This window comes from Carlito syrichta, unplaced genomic scaffold (assembly GCF_000164805.1).
Source record: "Carlito syrichta isolate Samal-C Ts95f unplaced genomic scaffold, Tarsius_syrichta-2.0.1 Scaffold180901, whole genome shotgun sequence".
Classification (NCBI taxonomy): Eukaryota; Metazoa; Chordata; class Mammalia; order Primates; family Tarsiidae; genus Carlito; species Carlito syrichta.
The window spans coordinates 333,198-352,486 of NW_007124997.1; the positions used below are offsets into that span (position 1 = coordinate 333,198).

The 19,289-nt window shown below is 44.8% G+C and overlaps 2 protein-coding genes across 2 annotated transcripts in view; one reads left to right on the forward strand and one right to left on the reverse strand.

Moving 5' to 3' along the window:
* ADCY2 (adenylate cyclase 2) overlaps nucleotides 1-7,239 on the forward strand; it is a 314,510-nt gene extending 307,271 nt beyond the window's left edge. The window contains exon 23 of the mRNA XM_008051507.1: nucleotides 6,454-7,239. Coding sequence (XP_008049698.1) covers nucleotides 6,454-6,606 — 153 coding nt within the window. The 3' untranslated portion in view covers nucleotides 6,607-7,239. The remainder of the gene's footprint in view (nucleotides 1-6,453) is intronic.
* A 5,198-nt stretch (nucleotides 7,240-12,437) lies between these two features.
* The window catches only part of CUNH5orf49 (chromosome unknown C5orf49 homolog), a 28,908-nt gene continuing 22,056 nt past the window's right edge, over nucleotides 12,438-19,289 (reverse strand). The window contains exons 2-3 of the mRNA XM_008051508.1: nucleotides 16,313-16,429; nucleotides 12,438-12,906 (exon numbers count right to left, since the gene is read on the reverse strand). Coding sequence (XP_008049699.1) covers nucleotides 12,727-12,906; nucleotides 16,313-16,429 — 297 coding nt within the window. The 3' untranslated portion in view covers nucleotides 12,438-12,726. The remainder of the gene's footprint in view (nucleotides 12,907-16,312; nucleotides 16,430-19,289) is intronic.

A 19,289-nucleotide genomic window follows, 5' to 3' on the forward strand; every position in this document is an offset into this window, starting at 1 on the left:
TGGGAAGGGAGCGGATAGAGCAGCAGGGGAAGTGAGTTTAAGGATGCTATCATGATGCATCCTGAACATGGTCAATGCCTGCAGGAAGAGCGCAGTGAGAGGGAACAGGTGAGAATGAAAGTTGTGTGAGGCTTCCTTGGTGAAGGTGGGGGAAGAGTACGGAAGGGCGTGGCTAAAGAATGTGCTCGAAGACAAGGAGGACATTCATGGGGAAAAAATTAAGAGAGAAGAGAGCAGGGGTGGAAACAGGAAGCTGTGGTCTAGAAGAAAAAAGGTGAACCCGCCTAAGGAAAGAATAAGGAAAAACAAGGGGGTGCATGTTGTTACATTTTTAACCCACATTATTTCATACTTTGGGATGATATACGTGGAATGGCAAACATGTTCCCAAGACTTTGGTGTATCACGATTTGGGAATTTTGTGCCATGATTTGGAAATTTTGCTTCAACTATGATTAGAGATTTCTAAAAATTTTTATTTATTTTTTATTTTATTTTATTTTATTTATTTATTTATGTATTTATTTGAGTCAGAGTCTCACTCTGTCACCCAGGCTGGAGGGCAGTGGTACGCTCAAGGTCACCACAGCCTTGACCTGCTGTGCTCAGTTGATCCTTCCACCTCAGCCTTCCAAGTAGCTGGAACCACAGGCACGCACCACCACACTTGGCTAAATTTTTTGATTTATTGTAGAGACGAGATCTCGCCAAGTTGTCCAGGCTGATCTCCAACCTGTGGGCTCAGGCCATCCTCTCACCTCCACCTCCCAAAGTGCTGGTATTATAGGCATGAGTCACCACGCCCAACTATCGTTTTTTTTTGTAATTATCTTTTTTATTCTCATCCTCCATCCCCCCATGCAAATTCACTTCATGTGTTGTGAATAATTGTAGCATCTGATTCATTCCTACCATTATTATGCTAAAGAAGTCATCCTGAAGCCTGCCATTGTAGTGACACATGACAGCAGTTTGCTATCTGTTGTCCTCAGAGGCACAAATCCATCTAGTAATACAGAAGATGTTTCTGTGAAGAGTCTGGAGGTATCTGGGTTTTATGGTCCTTACTTGCTGTCTTCAGAATTCTAGTTTCACTAACTAGAAATGACTGAAATTCAATCCACCTTAATCGGTGAGCTGATCACCAGCAGTCAGGCACAACAAGCACCTGTTTGGGCATGGAGCCAGATACACCCATAGAGAAGGACTGAGTTCTTCGTGTGTGTGTGTGTGTGTGTGTGTGTGTGTGTGTGTGTGTGTGTGTGTGTCCGCGCGCATGTGTGTGTCTCTGTTGAACTTTCTATTTGCCTCACCCTCAGAAAGCAGTGGTTTCTCATTTCAGTCCATATTTTTTTTTTTTTTTTGCATTCAGGAAGATAGATTCCTGCTAAATGGCAAATGTGTATGAAAATCACTGGACACACATAATGGGCTTTGTCATGGTTGTTCCCTTCAAGGATTTTGATGAGTTCCTTAGTGTGTGCCACAACTTTGCCAAGACCTCAGATAGCCTTGCCTTCCAAAATTATGATAGAGATATACAGTCCTTAACTTCTATAAAAGATTACCCCCTCCAGTGCCATCAAGAATGGATCTTTGCCAGGCGCGGTGGCTCAAGCCTGTCATCTCAGCACTTTGGGAGGCCGAGGTGGGAGGATCGCCTGAGCCCGGGGATTTGAGATCAGCCTGGGCATCTTGGCGAGACCTCATCTCTACAACAAATCAAAAAACTTAGCCAGGCATCATGGCGCACACCTGTAGTTCCAGCTACTTGGAAGACTGAGGCAGAAGGATTGCCTGAGCCCAGCAGTTCAAGGCTGTGGTGTCCATAAGCATGCCACTGCACTCTAATCTGGGTGACACAGTGAGACTCCAACTCAAAAAAAAAAAAAAGAGGAAGAATGATCTTTTATTAAACCTCTACTTACTCACCTGCCTTTCGTATTTACTGCACCTCATCCATCCCAAGATGTTTCTATTTATGGGGCCTTTCTAAATGATATTGTTAATTTTTTGTGGGAAATGAAACAGACATCTCCTCCTCTTCTTCTCCTCCTCCTCCTCCTCCTCCCCCCACTCCTCCCACTCCGTCGCCCAGGCTGGAGTGCCATACCACACTGGCAGCCACCTCAGCCCCAGCATCAACCTGGGCTCAGGCAATCCTTTTGCCTCAGCCTTCCAAGTAGCTGGAACTACAGGCGAGCACTACATGCATGCCTGGCTAATTTTTAGATTTATTATAGAATTGAGGTCTCACAAAGTTGCCCAGACTGTTTTCAAACCATGGGCTCAGGCAATCCTCTCACCTTGGCCCCCCAAAGTGCTGGGATTACAGGTTTGAGCCTCCGCACCCAGCCACAGACATTACTTCTAAGTGTTTGCTTTCTTCTACTCTGATCATGAGTCAGTCAACACTTGCTCCAAAGTAAGCAAAAGTCTAGCAAAGAGAAGGCAGCGATTAAAAAAAGAAAAGCAATGAGAGGCAGGGCGGAAGTGTTCCCGCCAACTTGGCCACTGCCAAGGGTCTGCTCACCAGATCCAACTTGGAGTGAGCTCTCAACACCTACTTCGGGCACCTCTCCTCTCGCTGGTAGGCTGCGAGATGGGGGTCCTCTGAGAGTGGGCTGGAGCTGCTGTCATCATGTACGGAGAGTGCCTCGTTGTCCACCCAGAACAGGAATGGTGGGCCATCTTGGCAGCCTAGTCTAATCATGTCCTGATGGCACCAAGGCTTCCAGGACTTTCTGCATGCATGTAAGTAGCCACTCTCAATGATCAGCGATGCCCTAGCAATTCCGAACAACTTAGAGGTCTTCTCTTTGGCCAGGGAGAGAGGCATGCCCCTACCAAGGATGCACTTTCCCTCCAGTGGGCCAAGCCATGTTCCCACCACACACTCAAAATATTCAGAAGGTGGATGGTATTTTGTATTATGCTTTCCACCTCCCCAAGCAGCTTTCCGGCTTGGGGTAAGTATCAAAAGCAATTTAAGAGGCAGATCGTGGAGAGCTCTCCCTCCTGCTGATCATAAATCCTACAGTTCGTTTATAATGAGTTTGAGCTCATATGTTTCTCTAAGAGGATATTGGGCACCATAAAACTCCATGTGACTTAATGCAGTTCAGCCACGTGGCCTGGAAAGAAGACAGGTTTCTGCCTGCCGGAAGTGCACCATGTTTGCACATGTGTGCTCACTTAGGGCAGCAGCTGGAAGATCCCCATCTGAGTGGGTTTTCTTCTTTTGATGGTATGGTTCACTCACTCCAGTAAGCTCTTATTTCCGTTTATGTGCAAATATAAGTAGTGAGGTGCCAGAAAAAATAAAGAATGATGCCTGGGACCATTAAAAACTAATCCCGAGCTTTGGGAGGCTGAGGTGAGTGAATTGCCTGAACCCGCGAGTTCGAGACCCACCTGGGCAACTTGGTGAGACCTCATCTCTACAATAAATCAAAAAATTAGCCGGGCGTGGTAGCGCACACCTGTAGTTCCAGCTACTTGGAAGGCTGAGGCAGAAGGATCGTCGGAGCCCAGCAGGTCGAGGCTGCGGTGGCCGGGAGCAGCCACTGCACTCCAGTCTGGGTGATAGAGTGAGACTCCAACTCAAAAAAAAAAAAAAAAAAAAAAAACCTTCTCCAGGGCCCGAAGAACAGGTTGTTTTTACTGAAGCACATTAAGCTTCTAGGGTGCTTTCTAGCCTGGAAGCCCAAAGAATAGAAAGCCACTTGGCACCCCAGTCAGGCTTCTCCTAGAATAGCCCCTGGGTGTGAATCAAGGTTGACAGCTTGTCTTTCTATTTCATGTCAATCATGCGAAACTCATCAGTTAGTGGCTGGTGTTATAAACACCAATGGATAGTTCAAAAATACTAGTGACACCACATCTATGAACATCTCAACCGAACAGTTAACCTCCAAAATGTCAAAAGATGTGTTTGTTCTCTGTGTAAGGTCACAAGTCTTATGCCTGTAGCATTTGCGAATTCTCCCTACCCCCAAGATCTCTGATCACAAGAAAATGTTTGTAATCTGTGTTCCTTGGTTTTCTCCATCTTTTCTCAGTTCTCATCTATCACCCAAGGCTCTTCCTGGGCTATTCCGTCCTCCCCACAGGACTTGGGCCCAGCCAGAGATGCAAGATATGAGCTGTGGGACCTGTGTCCCCCTTTTCCTTCCTGCTTTGCTCATTAGAGGCCCCAAGGATCCACACGTTGGCCCCTGGGCTTTTAGAACTTCCCATAGCCTGTCCTTGAGATCTTTCCATGGCAGACTTCACCTTGTTTCTGGGCATCCCTGAACACTGTCCTGGGTTCTCATAGGCACAGTGCCCCAATGGTTTTGATTCACTTCTTGCCTCTGCCCCATGATGGTACTTGCCCCCGAGGCCTCTCTCAGTCTCCTAGCTTGAGGAGGCTGGCTCCTTGCTGTTGGTACAGACCCCACCACGGCCCCTACCACAGCATCAGCCGGGCCACACCAAAACCAAAATTCTGTCATAGCACTGCTATATGGGTCACAGGCTACCCAGGGGAGCCAAACCCATCTGGCACAGGCGTGTCACCCACATATCTGAGGTGGCCAGGGTCTCACAGGTGCCCTTGCGCAATCACACCAGATGGACTTCTCTGATGAAGCGGGAGAATATTCCTTCTCCGTTCCTTTATTACATGGTTCCAAAACAGCATCACCAAGGCTTTCTGGGAGACAACTCCTTCCCTTCCTACCAACCCAGATACCTTCTGGGGGAACCTGGAGAGGAGACCAAATTACAGATGGGCATCTTCCCTCGCATTAGTAGCTGAGGCCCTGTCCTTAGGCTGTGCCCGTGCACCGGATCCATACTTTGCTTGAGAAAATGCCTTTTGCAGTTCTTTCTACACTCAAGCAGACAGACAGATCCTTAGCACAGTCCAGACACGGTCTCCCAAGGAAAGCACGTCACACGCTTAAGCGCATGGTGACGTGCAGGACAATGCGTCTCCACCGGGATACCGGGGCTGTCCCAGCCAGGACTTTCCTTGCCATCTCTTTTTTTATTATTATCTTTTATTTTAAGATGTGGGGTAATGTTCAGGATTAGTTAAATAAGTGGATATTGTACAGGTGAAGTTTGGGCCTCCCATGGGTCCTCACTTTGCCTGGATTAAGATCGGGTACCCTTATTGATATTATGTGGCCCCTCTTTCCCTCCCCTGAAAGTGATCTGCTACTACCAATATCTTTCATGTAGTATTATGATAAATGTTCAGGGTCCGCTTATGAGTGAGAACATGGGATACTCATGTCTTTGTTTTTGTGATAGGTCGTTGAGAATGATAGGCTCTAAATCCATCCAAGTTGCCGTGAAGTCTATAATTTTGTCCTTCTTTATAGTTGTGTAATATTCCACTATACCACATTTTAAAAATCCAGTTCATTTTTGATGGGCAGCACAGTTGGCTCCATGTTTTTCCTATTGTGCAGACGCTAGGATACTCATGCACATGTCGCGGGATCATCAATGTGAAGGGGACGGGGGACCTGTGCAATCAACATGCGTGCACAGGTATCTTTTTTGTAGAATGATTTGAGATCCTGTGGGTATATTCCCAGAAGGGGAATAGCTGGGTCATATGGAAGGTAGATTTTTAGATCTTTTAGGAATCGCCACACTGTTTTCCACAGAGGTTGTACTAATGTACACTCCCTGGATGTGACTCAATAACCGGGATCCTTGCCTTGTGATGCAATGGCAGGAAAGAAGGGGCCTTGTCACATTGGCAGGGTGCAGGGAGGGCATCCTGTGTCAATGCAGTAAAGTGAGGAAACTTTTAAGACAGAGACTACCATACTTGTGCTAACATCTATGTGAATTCCTACTGTTCTTTTAGTTTTAGGCCACTTTGTAGACATGCATCCAACCTGAACAACGTGACCATTTATGGGGATGGATGTTGCTTCTTCTCAGGGTGTTTCTCCCACTTATAGTAACATCTATTATGAATAGTTATCTTATTTCCTGAAATGACATTTATGATAATTTGTAAACATCAACTTGCCATTCTTTTTTTCCCCTAGTTCTCTCATATGTAAGTAGATAATTTTACATGGTTGAACTCATAGCCTGGATGCAGGCTCAATTTTTGTTTTCTTTTTGGAGACTGGATGAAACAACTCAACATTACTCCATTGTATCATCCATATTGATCATGCTAACACCATAGTTAACTTAACCCTGGAGATTTATGGAATTTAAAGCTGTGTCCTGTTTTTCGCTATTACAGCACTGAATTAAGCAATACTATCCTTTAAAAACTTTTCTTCCCTTGGATTATTCTCCCTTTCTGTTTACTTCTCAAGAGTGGAATTACTGGGTCAAAGAGCATGACGCTTTTCTTGACTCCATGCTTGTAGTAAAATGGGTTGTAGCAGCCTAAGCACTAAACACATTTCTCCTTGCTCACGCGGCTTCCAGGTTACTGAGGAAACCAGCTTGATCCTGCAGACGCTAGGATACTCGTGCACATGTCGCGGGATCATCAACGTGAAGGGGAAGGGTGACCTGAAGACATACTTCGTGAACACGGAAATGTCAAGGTCGGTTTCGCAGAGCAACCTGGCGTCCTGAAGAGGCGGCTTCGTATGTTCAGGAAGGTACCACGCACTTTCTGACTGCAACTTTTGTCCCTCGTTCTTGATGTGTGTGCTCTGTTGCGTCCTCTGGAGCCTTTGCAGACTAGTTCCCGTGACCCAGTGGCATACCATTGGGTGTCTGCCGTGTGCCCGGATTGTTCTGCCACTTGCACTGTGCTTACTCCTAAGCAAAAGGAAAAAGGAGCGTGCGATGTGGAAGAAACGCCTTCGGAGAGTTCACGGAGAGAAGGGAGGTGAAACAAACACAAATTCTTATGGCAATAAAACTAGGGGGTGTATATTATCTTCTGGTGCATGTTCTTTTCTGGAAAATATGGTAGCTCGCCAACTGCATCCGCCCGTCCGATATTCAAACCCACAGTGTTTGTGAATCAATTGATTCTGTCGCCCCACATGGAGTCTGTGCTCACCCACGTGTCTCATTGCCAGTGGTGTCCAAGGGCCCCTGTGGGGACCCATGGCTCTTGTCCCTCTACTCTGTGTGTCTCACGCCAGCACCAGAATTAGTTCTCACAGCCTAGGACCAGTTTTGTACCAAACTCGTCTGATGTTTTGATGCCATTTGTCTTTTGTAAGGTTAATTCATTAAAAGTTTTATGTACTTTGATTTATAGTGCCTGTATCTTTTATTTTCCTTTCCCTGTGGTTTGCTCCAGAATTAAAGTTTGTTTTCCATCCATTCTCCCTTTGACACAGTCGTTTCAGAAAGTGTTCCCCAGAAGCCAATGTCGAGCTATTCTTGAGTAATTCAGATCGGGGCAAAGTGTGTGATGCAGGTGTTTGTTTATACAGCTTTCTGGAAAGCAGGCAAGCGTGCTCAACGGGTCCAGTAGACTGATTTTGATGTTAGCATTTCTAGAGGACATTTTTAGGGATAAAACTATTTTAATAGTAAAAAGATCCTCTACAAGCAAAAGGCCCCCTCCTCTGTCCACTATGCTCTTGTCTACGGGCTTTGCTAGAGCTACCAGACACAGGCTGGACAAGGATGATTTGGAATCAGCTATGTAAGTCAGCATAACAATAGTGTGAACTACCAGAGAGAGGTTCTGGGCCCCTCAGCTGGCTTATTACGTCTGAGGAGGGTGAAGAAGCCACAGAGACAATGTGTGTTTTAAAGACAGGAGACCTGGAAGAATTCATTCTTGTAAATCCAACACTTAAGTTGTTTATTTCTTTTTAATTTTAATATAAAGAAATCCCAGTTTGCCCAATGGTGAAAAGTAGAGCCATTGTGCTAATCTAATGTTTAGATGCAAAACTACAAATAACAGCCCGGTTAAGCAGACTTCGTTTCTGTTTCTAGCTCACGGCAGGCATCTGTAAGAGGTAGAGAACCCAGGTGATCTCTTAGTGATGGGAATTTAGACTTGAAGCACAAGTTCCCCAGTTGGATTCCTGGCTGATTTTTATTAGCTGTGTGACTTTGAACATATCTCTTAACTCCTCTTAGAGGAGTATTTTCCGCATTGGTAGCTCATGGGATCCGGTTGTGATTAAATGAGCTAGTGACCCCGAGAGAGCCTGGCACGTGCGGGGACAGGGCACTCCCTGCTGCTGGTACATTCACAGCACGGACACAGCTACTGTGCTAGGATTTTGAGTCATACCCAGTTAAAAGCACTTATTGAAACTAATGACTGTCACACTTTTAATCTCAGCACTTTAGGAGGCCGAGGCAAGAGAATGACTTGAGACCAGCCTGGGCAACATAGCCAGACCTGGTCTTCAGGAAAATTAGCTAGGCATGTTAATACACGCCTGTAGTCCCACGTACTTGAGAGACTGAGGCAGGAGGATCTCTTGAGCCCAGGCATTCAAGGCTGCAGTGAGCCATGATCATGCCACTGCACTCCAACCTGGGCAAGAGAGCGAGAGCCTGTCTCAAAAAAAAAAAAAAAAAAGGAATACCTGTCCTGAATCACACAGTAGCATAACTTGCTTCATTTTCTGCCTCAATCAGGAATTTTTTGATCCTGTAATCACAACTCAGCATTGGCCTTAATATACCTAAGTCTTCAAAAAAAAAGTGGTTAAAGCAAGAGCAATATTTTAAGGGCATTTATGTTCACTCTAACTGAAAGACCTGGAATGCCGTAGAGTTTCAGTGAGCTCAAAGTGGCCTCAAGTGTGATTCATAAGGATGACCAGCCGGGGTGCCCGGTGGATTCTGCCTTCTTCACTTCGTACCTTTTTCACCCTCAGGTTGCTGTCGGGCACCTGCCCTGGGTGCACACTCACAGTTGGGTGATTCACCAAGTTCTCATAAACACAGTCCCTCCATCTCCCCCACGTCCATGCGCTGAACTTGGATTTGTGGTACAAACAACTCAAAAGGAGAATATTTCCCAAAGCTGCATCACCAAACAATAGATTTTCAAAAGCAATCGGAGTCGCTGTCAGAGTCTACTGTGCAAAGCTCTGTGCACAGACAGGCCTCTCCAAGTGTGATCCCAGGCCAGCAGCCTTGGTGTTATCTGGAAATTTGTCAGAAATGCAAACGGGCATGGTGGCTCATGCCTGTAATCCCAGCACTTTGGGAGTCTGAGGTAGGAGGATTCCTTGAGCCTCGGAGGTGAAGACCAGCCTAGACATCATAGCAAGACTTAATAAAAAATAATAGCAAAAAATAAAAAATGAAAATTAGCTGGTATGATAGCATGTGCCTGTAGTCCCAGCTACTTGGGAGGTCAAGGCTGTGGTGAGCTGCAATCACACCACTGCATTCCAGCCTGCTTGACAGAGGGAGACCTCAACTCAATAAGAGGAAAGGGGAGGGGGGAAGGAGGAAGAAAGGAAGGAAAGGAAAGAAAAGGAAAAAGGAAAGAGAGAAAGGAAGGAGGGTGGGAGGAGAAGAAGGAAGAAAGGAAGGAAAGAAGAGAAAATGAAAGGAAGGAAGGAAAAGAAAGAGAAAGCGAGAGTGGAAGGAAGGAAGGTGGGAGGGAAGGAGGAAGGAAGGAAGGAAAGAAGAAAGGAAGGAAGGAAGGAGGGTGAGAGGGAAGGAGGAAGGAAGGAAGGAAAGGGAGGGAGAGAAAAAAGAAGAAAGAAGGGAGGGAGGGAGAGAAGGAGGAAGGAAGGAAAGAAGGAAAAGAGAAAGAATGGAAGAAAAGAAAGGAAGGAGAGAAGGAGGGAGGGAGAGAAGGAGAAAGGAAGGTGGAAGAGAAGGAGGAAGGAAGGAAGAAAGAGAAAGGAAGAAAAGGAAGAGAGGGAGGAAGGGAGAGGAGGAAGGAAGGAAGAGAGAGAAGGAGAGAGGAAGGAAGGAAGGAGAGACGGAGGGAGAGGAGGAGGAACGAAGGAAGGAGGGTTGGAGGGAAGGAGTAAGGAAGGAAAGAAGGAAGGGAGGGACGGAAGGAAGGAATGGAGAGAGGGAGGGAAGGAAGGAAGGAAGAAGGAAGGGAGGAAAGAAGGGAGGGAGGGAGGAAGGAAGGAACGAAGGGAGGGAGGGAGGAAGGAAGGAAGGAAGGAAAATTATCAGGTCCCAACCCAGAGGAAGAGAATCCTGAATCAGAAATCCTCCAGGCCCAAGGTCCCGATGATCACTGTTTTAGCTAACGGATCCTCCAGGTCATTCTGATCCATGGTGAAGCTTGAAACTCCTGCATTTTACAAACAAGGAAGCAGGTGCAGAGAAATCCAGGCATGTGTTCAGAGTTCCACAGCTGATTTGTGGTTGAAGCCAGGCTAGAATAGAAAGCTGTTCGCTCTTTGGCATCTGAAAAGAGCTCCTGGTGGAAGCTCCTTAAGCTCTGAGCAACTAAAAACATCCCTGTAAGCAAAAGTACCAACCAGAGACTTGAAGTACACCTCCATGAGCCCAGACCCCAGTACCACTGGTATCAAGTAAAGATCCCACCTCAAGGTTCTCCTCAACCTTTAAGTCTTCCAGGAAGCCTTCTCTCGTGAAAAATGCCTTGAGTCCAGTCCCCTTAAAACCCCTGTATTTTAGCATATCTGTTTAGCAATGTCTTTTTGTCATCAATCCTCTGTGTTATTCTTTTTTTGCAACTCAGTGTGCTTGTGCTTTTCCTAAAGGCAGCAACCATCTGGCTTTTCTTCACTCTGCATATAATGAATGATCACGAGACATCATGAACCACCAGCAGAAATTTGATAAAACGCAACCCATTAATATAAGAATCTGTTCTCTTTTATAAGATGACTCTAACTGGCATTCATGTATTGGCTTTAAATTGTAAGTGTTGTGATACCAAGAGGAACACACTTAATTTTCCTTTACTGCCTAACAAATGTGAGATCTTTTGAAACCTCACCTGACTCCAGCCTTGTGTTTTGAAAGTAAGCATTTAGCAGAAAGTGAAGGGAGTAAGGTCTAACTTAAAGTAAATGAAAACATTTGAGTTGGACATCAATTTATCGCAGACACTTACAGATGCCTTGTCTCTGTTGAAATCAAGACTGAATAAAGAATACTTTATAAATATTTCTATAACCCAAACTTTATATATTTTCTATTATGTTATTATAAATATGGTATAATGCACTCAAAGGCATTTCAAATAAACTATTGCCTTTATTTGAAAAAATAAAAGGCACCTCTATTGAAAAAAATGTTTTAAAAAAATAAATATTTAGGAATCATTCAACCTTGAAATTGCCAGTAACTCAGTGTCATTTATTTGTACAGCGTCCTCTAAAACCAGTGGTGGAGGAATTGGCATTGATGATACCTAGGTCGCCTGCCCATCTTCAGCTAAACTGTGGGAAATTTAATCATGTTAGATAAAAAATGATATCTTCCAAGAGATCCATTCATTTGAAATATAGTTGGTATCTTAATAGTTGGGTAAGTTTCAAATTATCTCCAAAGTAAACATTTCCAGCTTAGATTAAAAGGGGTTGCTTCCCAAAAGAAGACTGCTTAAAGTCACAAAGGGGTGATTACTTGGAGCTGGAGTGGCATATTGTGCCTGGGTTATGACTACATTCTGGTAACTCACTGGTTTCCACACAAACTCTTCTAGGTTTGAAAATTTTATTATAAAGATGAGAAAATATTGGCTCCAATAGATGAAATGTTTTTCCCTAGACCACACAGAGAGAAATTGCACCACGGGAATTTTACCCACGTGTGTACAACCAACACCAAGTTCAGGCTCCCCTCATGACCTTCGGCTGCCTCTCCCTTGAGGAGTGCCAGCGAGTATTGCTGGCTACTGAGGCCATCCGTTCTTACTAGGGTTTTTATTCCCAATTGTGCAAAATTCTGTTCTCTTTGGCTCAGATCTCTGAAAATACAAAAAATGTAGTGTCTGGAGTTCAAATAGCCAAAGGGCAATCTCCATCATATCTTCTCTTGGAGAAAGAAACATGGAAGTGTTGTTTGTGCGATCAGGCAATAGCTGTTCCCACAACTGCTAAGTAAAGTACTAGGGAGGCACAGTGGCTCACACCAGTAATCCCAACACTTTGGGAAGCCAAGGAGGGAGGATGGCTTGAGCCCAGGAGTTCAAGACAAGCCTGGGAAACATAGCAAGACCTCATCTCCACAAAAAAATCAAAACATGAGCTGGATGTGGTGGCACATGCCTGTAGTCCCAGCTACTTGGGCATCTGAGGCAAGAGGATTGCCTGAGCCCAGGAGTTTGAGGTTGAAGTGAGCTGTGATTGTGCCACTGCACTCCAGCCTGGGCAACATGGTGAGACCCCTGACTCAAAAAAAAAACAATGAAATAACTGCATCCCCCTCCCATGACCACCCCACCTCCCCCAGGAATCCTGCAAATGTAGACAGCCAGTGAACAAAAACCAACCTAGCCTTCATCAAGTGGGAATAAAGTGTTCATTTTATTCAGGTGCTCACAGTGAATTAGTCTCCAGGATCATTTAATCCTAAATAATTCCAGGTGAAAATCATCACACTAGATAGTCCTAAGAGGTATTAAAGGAGGTTGGCCAGGTTCTTAACCAAGACAGCCTGAGAGAAAGCTGCTGGTCTGTTCACCCTTCCCACAGTCAAGATGCAGCAAAGACCTTACTACAGCTACTAGATGTTGTGGAAAGGGGAAATAAGGCTCTGGGCACTCTCAGCTGCCAGCGGCACACCCGACGTGCTCCACGGGCCACAGGGATGGCTTCAGGCTGGAGTGATGTGCCCAAAGCCGGGTGCTTTGAGGCTGGGGATGTCATTCTTCCTGTAGAAGTCAGCCTGGACGTGGTTGGCGCGGCCGTGGTCCCGGTTCAGGGCCTCAATGGGCTGGTTGATGCGCTTGCCATACACAGAAGATGTCAGCACTCCAACCGGCCTTTCCTGTTCCTGGTGAGGGTTATCAGAGCACTTAGCACTGCCTGCGTTCATCAGCACAGCCGAGCCATGCGTCAGTCTGGGTCCCACCAAGGTGGGCCAAGAGGGTGGCCTCCACACAGAAGCCGGGGAACCTCGTAAGCTATGTCAGACCCCATGCCACTGTTTGGAACCCTCCAATGTCCTCAAGTCGTTCAGAGGAAAAGGCAAGGACTTGCACTGGGCAACGGGCACCCTTTGACTCCAGACTCATGTCCTTCCTCTCTCCCCTCCCTCCCCTCCTCTCTCTGCCCTTCTCCTGCCTGCCTTCTTCCCTTCCCTGCCTCTCTCTGTCTCCAAACACATAGAGTAGCGCTTTCTAGCTTCTGGAACCTTGCTCTGCCCATGTGCCCTTCCTGGTCCCTCCCTCACTCCTGCTGCTTCAGGTTCCTTCCCGCCACCCAGGTCCAGGCTCAGAGGTCACCATCTCTTGGCCCTGCCCCTCCCCAACCCCCTCCTCATCCCTCTCACTTTGCCTGTCAGCTTAAGTGGTTCTCTTTTCCTGCGTACAACTTATCGCTACCTGGAATTCATTCATGATTTTTTTACCTTTTACTTTCCTCTCTCCTCGTGGAAACGTCAGCTCTAAGAGAACAAGGGCTTTCGTCTTTTCCCCTTTGTGCTTAGTAGTGCATGGGGGGCACTTAAAGATATAATAATAAAACATATAATAAAAGCCATGCGATTTTCATGAGAAAAACACCAACTTCACTACCAGCTCGGAATGCACTACATGTGCTGGTGATGGTGGCCTGGGAACCAAACTTGGGAGAAAGATTCTTGTGTGAGCAGCCCCATTCCTGGAAGGTCAATATCCATAGAAGAACTACAATAGCCAGGACTCAGGTAAAGAAGAGACTTGTGTAATGTGTTGAAGAGAAATGTTTAGTTTTGCTCTCCTTAAATTGTTAAATTCCATAGAACCAAACAGACTTGAAAAAATTAATATACAAATGGCATGACAGACTAGAGGGAAATGCAATCATAGCTTAGCCTGAGCTTCTCAGCACAGTAAGGTGGAGAAGACAGGGCATAAAGACAGTGACAGAAAGCAACTGAACACTATATTAAATATATATGTGTCTATGCACAGACATGCATGCACGTACACGAACACACATGCATACGTACACACAATATCCACACATGCATATATACACACATGTATATGCACGCACTGACACACATACAATACATACACATGCGTGCACATATGAACAGGCACACATGCAATGTGTGTGTGTGCAAATAGACACACGTACATATAACGTATACATGTGCACACATGCACACATACACGCACATATGAACACATGCAATATGCACGCGTGCACACAGATATGTGCATACACATATACATATACATGCACATGTACACACAAACAGGCATACATACATAAAAACAGCATAAACAAATACCATTATACACATACATACACATATGTGTTCACACATGCATATCTATATACGTGCATACACATATACACGCACAGTCATGTGCCACACAATGGTGCTTTGGTTAACGACAGGCTACATATATGACATTGGCTTATAAGGTTTAAACAGAGTTGAGAAATTCCTATCACCTAACAGCATCATCACTGTTGTGATATCATAGCACGTGTTACTCATGTGTTTGTGGTGATCATAGCACGTGTTACTCATGTGTTTGTGGTGATGCTGATGTAAACAAACCTACTATAATGCCAGTCATATAAAAGTGGAGCATACAATTATGTACAGGACATAATACTTGACAGTGATAATAAAGTGACATAAAGCATTACCAGTTTATGTAGTTACTATACTACACTTTTTATTATTATTTTAGATTGTACTCCTTCAACTTTTAAAAAAACAACCTCAGGCAGGTTATGTGGGAGGTATTCCAGAGAAGGCACTACTATCATAGGAGATGACTGCCCCTGGAGACTTTCCTGTGGGACTAGATGTGGAGGTGGAAGGCAGTGATACTGATGGCCCTGACCCTGTGTTGGCCTAGGCGAGTGTGTGTGTTTGCGTCTTTGTCTTTAACAAAAATGCTTACGAATTAAGTAAAAAAAAAAAAAAAAATAGAAAAAAGCTTATAGGAAATCTAAAGAAGATATTTTTGTATACCTGTACAATGTGTTTATGTTTTAAGCCAAATGTTATCACCAAAGCCAAAAAGTTTTAAAAATTAACAAGTTTATAAAGTAAAAAGCATTATCATAAACTAAGTTTAATTAGCTATTGAAGAAAGATTTTTAAAAATAAATTCAGTGTAGGCTGTGTGCAGTGTTCATGACATCTATAGTTGTGTACAGTAATGCCCCAGGTCCTCACATTCATTCACTTGTCATCACTCACTGACTCATCCAGAGAAACCTCCAGGCCTGCCTGCAAGCTCCATGCATGGTAAGTGCTCTGTACAGGTGGACCATTTTTTATCTTCTATGCTGTATTTTTATTGTACTTTTTAATGTTTAGATACACAAATATAAGCCATTGTATTATAATTGCCTGCCATACAGTATTTAGATGTGTAGACCCAGAGCTATAGGCTAGACCACCTAGGTTTGAGTAAGTACACTCTCCGATGTTCACTCAATGGCAAAATGGCCTCATGATGAATTTCTCAGAACAAATCTCTGTCGTTAAGCAACACATCACTACACATACACATACACACACACACACACACACACACACACACACATCCACACGTGTACAAGCACAACTCAGAGATGTTTCAGATTTGGTTCCAGACCATCACAATAAAGCGAGTCACACAATTTTTCATGGTTTCCCAGTGCTAATAACAGTGATGTTTACACTATACTGCATTATATATTTTTTTAAAAGTACATACCAGCTGGGCTCGGTGGCTCAGCCTGTAATCCCGTGCCTTTGGGATGCTGAGGTGAGTGGATTGCCTGAGCCCGCGGGTTCGAGACCCGCCTGGGCAGCGAGACCTCACCTCTACAATAAATCAAAACATCAGCCGGGCGTGGTAGTGCATACCTGTAATTCCAGCTACTCGGAAGGCTGAGGCGGAAGGATCGCCGGAGCCCAGCAGGTCGAGGCTGCGGTGGCCGGAAGCGGCCACTGCACTCCAGTCTGGGCGACAGAGTGAGACTCCAACTCAAAAAAAAAAAAGTACATACCTTAATTTAAAAATACTTTATTGCTAAAAATGCTGACAAAGACACAAAGTGAGTATGTGCCATTAGGAAAAAAAAAGCCAACAGACTTGCTCAAAATAGGATTGCCACAAATTTTACATTTGTTCAAAAAAATGCGTTATCTGTGAAGCAAAGTGCAATAAAAATGAGGTTTGCTTGCATGTGCTTTTTGTTCATCTCTGTTAAGCAACTTGTTAACCCTGTGTTAATATTACCTCTTCATTAACGTGAAGTCCCAGGCTTTTTGCATGTTCTCTGTCGTCTCGATGCAACTTCTGATTATAATCTAGGCTCCTCTTAAAGACACAGTCATACAGGGAAATAATTCCTGTCTGGGAAGACAAAAAGAAAGCCATGAGTTTATCTGACAACTGAGCCACTGAGGCCCGGTGGAGCACAGAAGCCAACACTGTCTCCAGTGGTGACGAGGTTGGTAGAGTTTCCAGATTGCAGCAAGTATGTGATAGGAAAGGTCACCTTGCCAAGCAGTACCAGCTGTGACCTTGAGCAGGGAGAAGCCCAACCCCCACCAGAAAGGGGCAAGTTGCTGAAAGGATGAAGAGGGGGCATTACCATGGCACTTCTCAACTTTTTCCTGCTCCCTTCTTGAGAGAAGTTTGCTTGCTGTCTGACTTCCCTGTTAGAGGTCAAACTACCCAATAAAAATAAAAACGTGTCTTGGTTCATTAGGCTGCTATAACAAAATACCATAGACTGGGTGACTTAGAAACAACAAAAAATTATTTATCACTATCCTGGAGACTGAGAAGTCCAAATTCAAGGCACCCTCAGATTTGGTGTCAGGTGAGGGTCCACTTTATGATTCAAAGGCTGGGCTCAAGGGCTCAGCCTGTCTTCCCAGCACTTTGGGAGGCCGAGGCGAGTGAATTGCCTGAGCCCATGGGTTGGAGGCCAGGCTGGGCAACTTGGTGAGACTTCATCTCTACAATAAATAAATAAAAATTAGCTGGGCGTGGCAGCGTGCACCTGTAGTTCTGGCTACTTGGAAGGCTGAGGTGGAAGGATCACCGGAGACCAGCAGGTCAAGTTTGCAGTGGCCATGAGTGTGCCACTGCCCTCCAGCTTGGGCAATGAAGTGAGACTCCAACTCAAAAAAAAAACAAAAAAAGAACTTAATAATAATGATTCATAGATGGCATCTTCTCCCTGCTCATGACGGAAGGACAAACAAGCTCCCTCAGGCTTCTTTTATAAGGGCACTAATCCCCTTCAGGAGAGCTCCACCCTCAAGACCTTATCACCACCCAAAAGCCCCATCTCCGAATACCACCACACTGGGTGTCAGGCTTCAACATGTGAATTTTGAGGAACACAAGCATTCAGACCACTGCAAAACTATATATCTAACTATGGTTATATGTGTGCATGTTTTTTCTTCATGTCTACTTGTTTTGTATTTCTCAGATTTTCTATAATATGTTGTTTCACTTTGAAAAAGCAAACAGTATCTGAACGTTAGGATAAACAAACCTAACAGGAGTCATCCTTTAAGTTGCTAGGGTAGCAGCCAAGGGCAAGCTTCCCCTCCCTCTGCTGAAAATCAACTGACAAAAGGCAGATTAAGAGAAGAAAAGTTTTATACATTATTAACGTGTGTAGGGGGGAAGAATCAAAGAGTGACCACCCCACCACACAATGAGGTACAGGTGTGCATATACCCTCTTTTATTTATTTTTATTATTTTTTTAGGAGAAAGGGAGACGAGGAAGTATAGATGATTTTAAGGCTATATCAAATTATGTGTAGAGGAAGTAAATGGGCTTGAGAATATTCAGTGTCCTGGGACAAAGTCTGTTGGGCATGCAGAGCAGACAATGGTTTGTGACAGAAGTCTGTCCAAGCATGTTAACCGACTTCTCCTTGCAATGTGGGTTAAGAGTATGAAAACTCAGGAAAGGGATCAGAGGCCACTGCTTTCTTCTTTGGAGAGTCTCAGGCAGAGAAGGGAACTTCAGAGGACACCTTCATCTTGGGCTTTAGGAGAGATGGAGGACTGAGAGGAGTGGGAGGTGGGAGGGGTGTAGAGAGAATTTGAAATGATCAAATCACCGTATTTCAGGAAATCTGTTTCTGAGCCCTAACACTAGCCAAGAGTTGGGTTGTCTACATGCAAAAACCTTCTCTTGAGAGACAAAAATATTTTTCTTTAATTATATGTGGTCACCATAACACCTGGTAATTCATATATATGAATACATATATTCTATATGATATACACTATATATGACATATAAAAAATATCCATGCAAACATAACTCTGAAGCATTAGAAAATGACCCATTAACAGAGCTATTATCTCCTTTTTACCGTCCCAACTTCTTCTGAATATAAAAGTGAATCTGCCTTGTATGGTATCTAGTAAAAGAAGAAGGAATTAGCTGGTCTTTAATCTTCACCTCGTAAGTTGGGGCTTGCCATTTATGCTACTCCAAGTGCCTTAAATCTTCCAGTAGCAAAACCAGGCACATCTCCACGGGATTTGGGAGCAACGGGTCTCTAACTTATGCTTGGTCGGTTTGTTTTGTTTTGCTTTTCCCTTAGAAGTGATGCGAGAATGATTTCCTCCAACAGCAGGACACAGAGCCAGAAGTCAACAGAGAATAGGATGTACGACCAACGCAGAAGATGCTGGAAAACACAGCAATGCCCATTCACACTCACGGCAGGAGCTCCTGGCAATAACTGGAGCGTAATGTAGCTTCAGCTGATTCTCTGCAAACCATTCACAGATCACCGTGTGTAACACATCGTGCTCCTGCTAGGGGAGTTTAGAAGAGAACTCAGACATGACTACTGTCCTCTGCTAATTGACTAGTCAGGGAAGCAACAGTGTTTAAGAATCATTAGTTTAAGGTAAATAGAAATTCCAGCAGCAATATGTGTAAGGTACTTGTCAACCACTGCTGGAATCCTGGTTTGCCTAGAGTCATAGTCACTCTCTGTGACTTGAAGGAAGGAATCAGGCACCAGCCAGGAACTGTGATTCTGCCTCTGTGCTGCTGCTGGTCATGTAAGAGTTCACTGGGCACCAGCATCTTCTCGTCATTGTCTTCACTCTCATTTATTCAACTCGCAGATATGTTTTTTTTTGAGTTGGAGTCTCACTCTGTCGCCCAGACTGGAGTGCAGTGGCCACTCCAGGCCACCGCAGCCTCGACCTGCTGGGCTCCG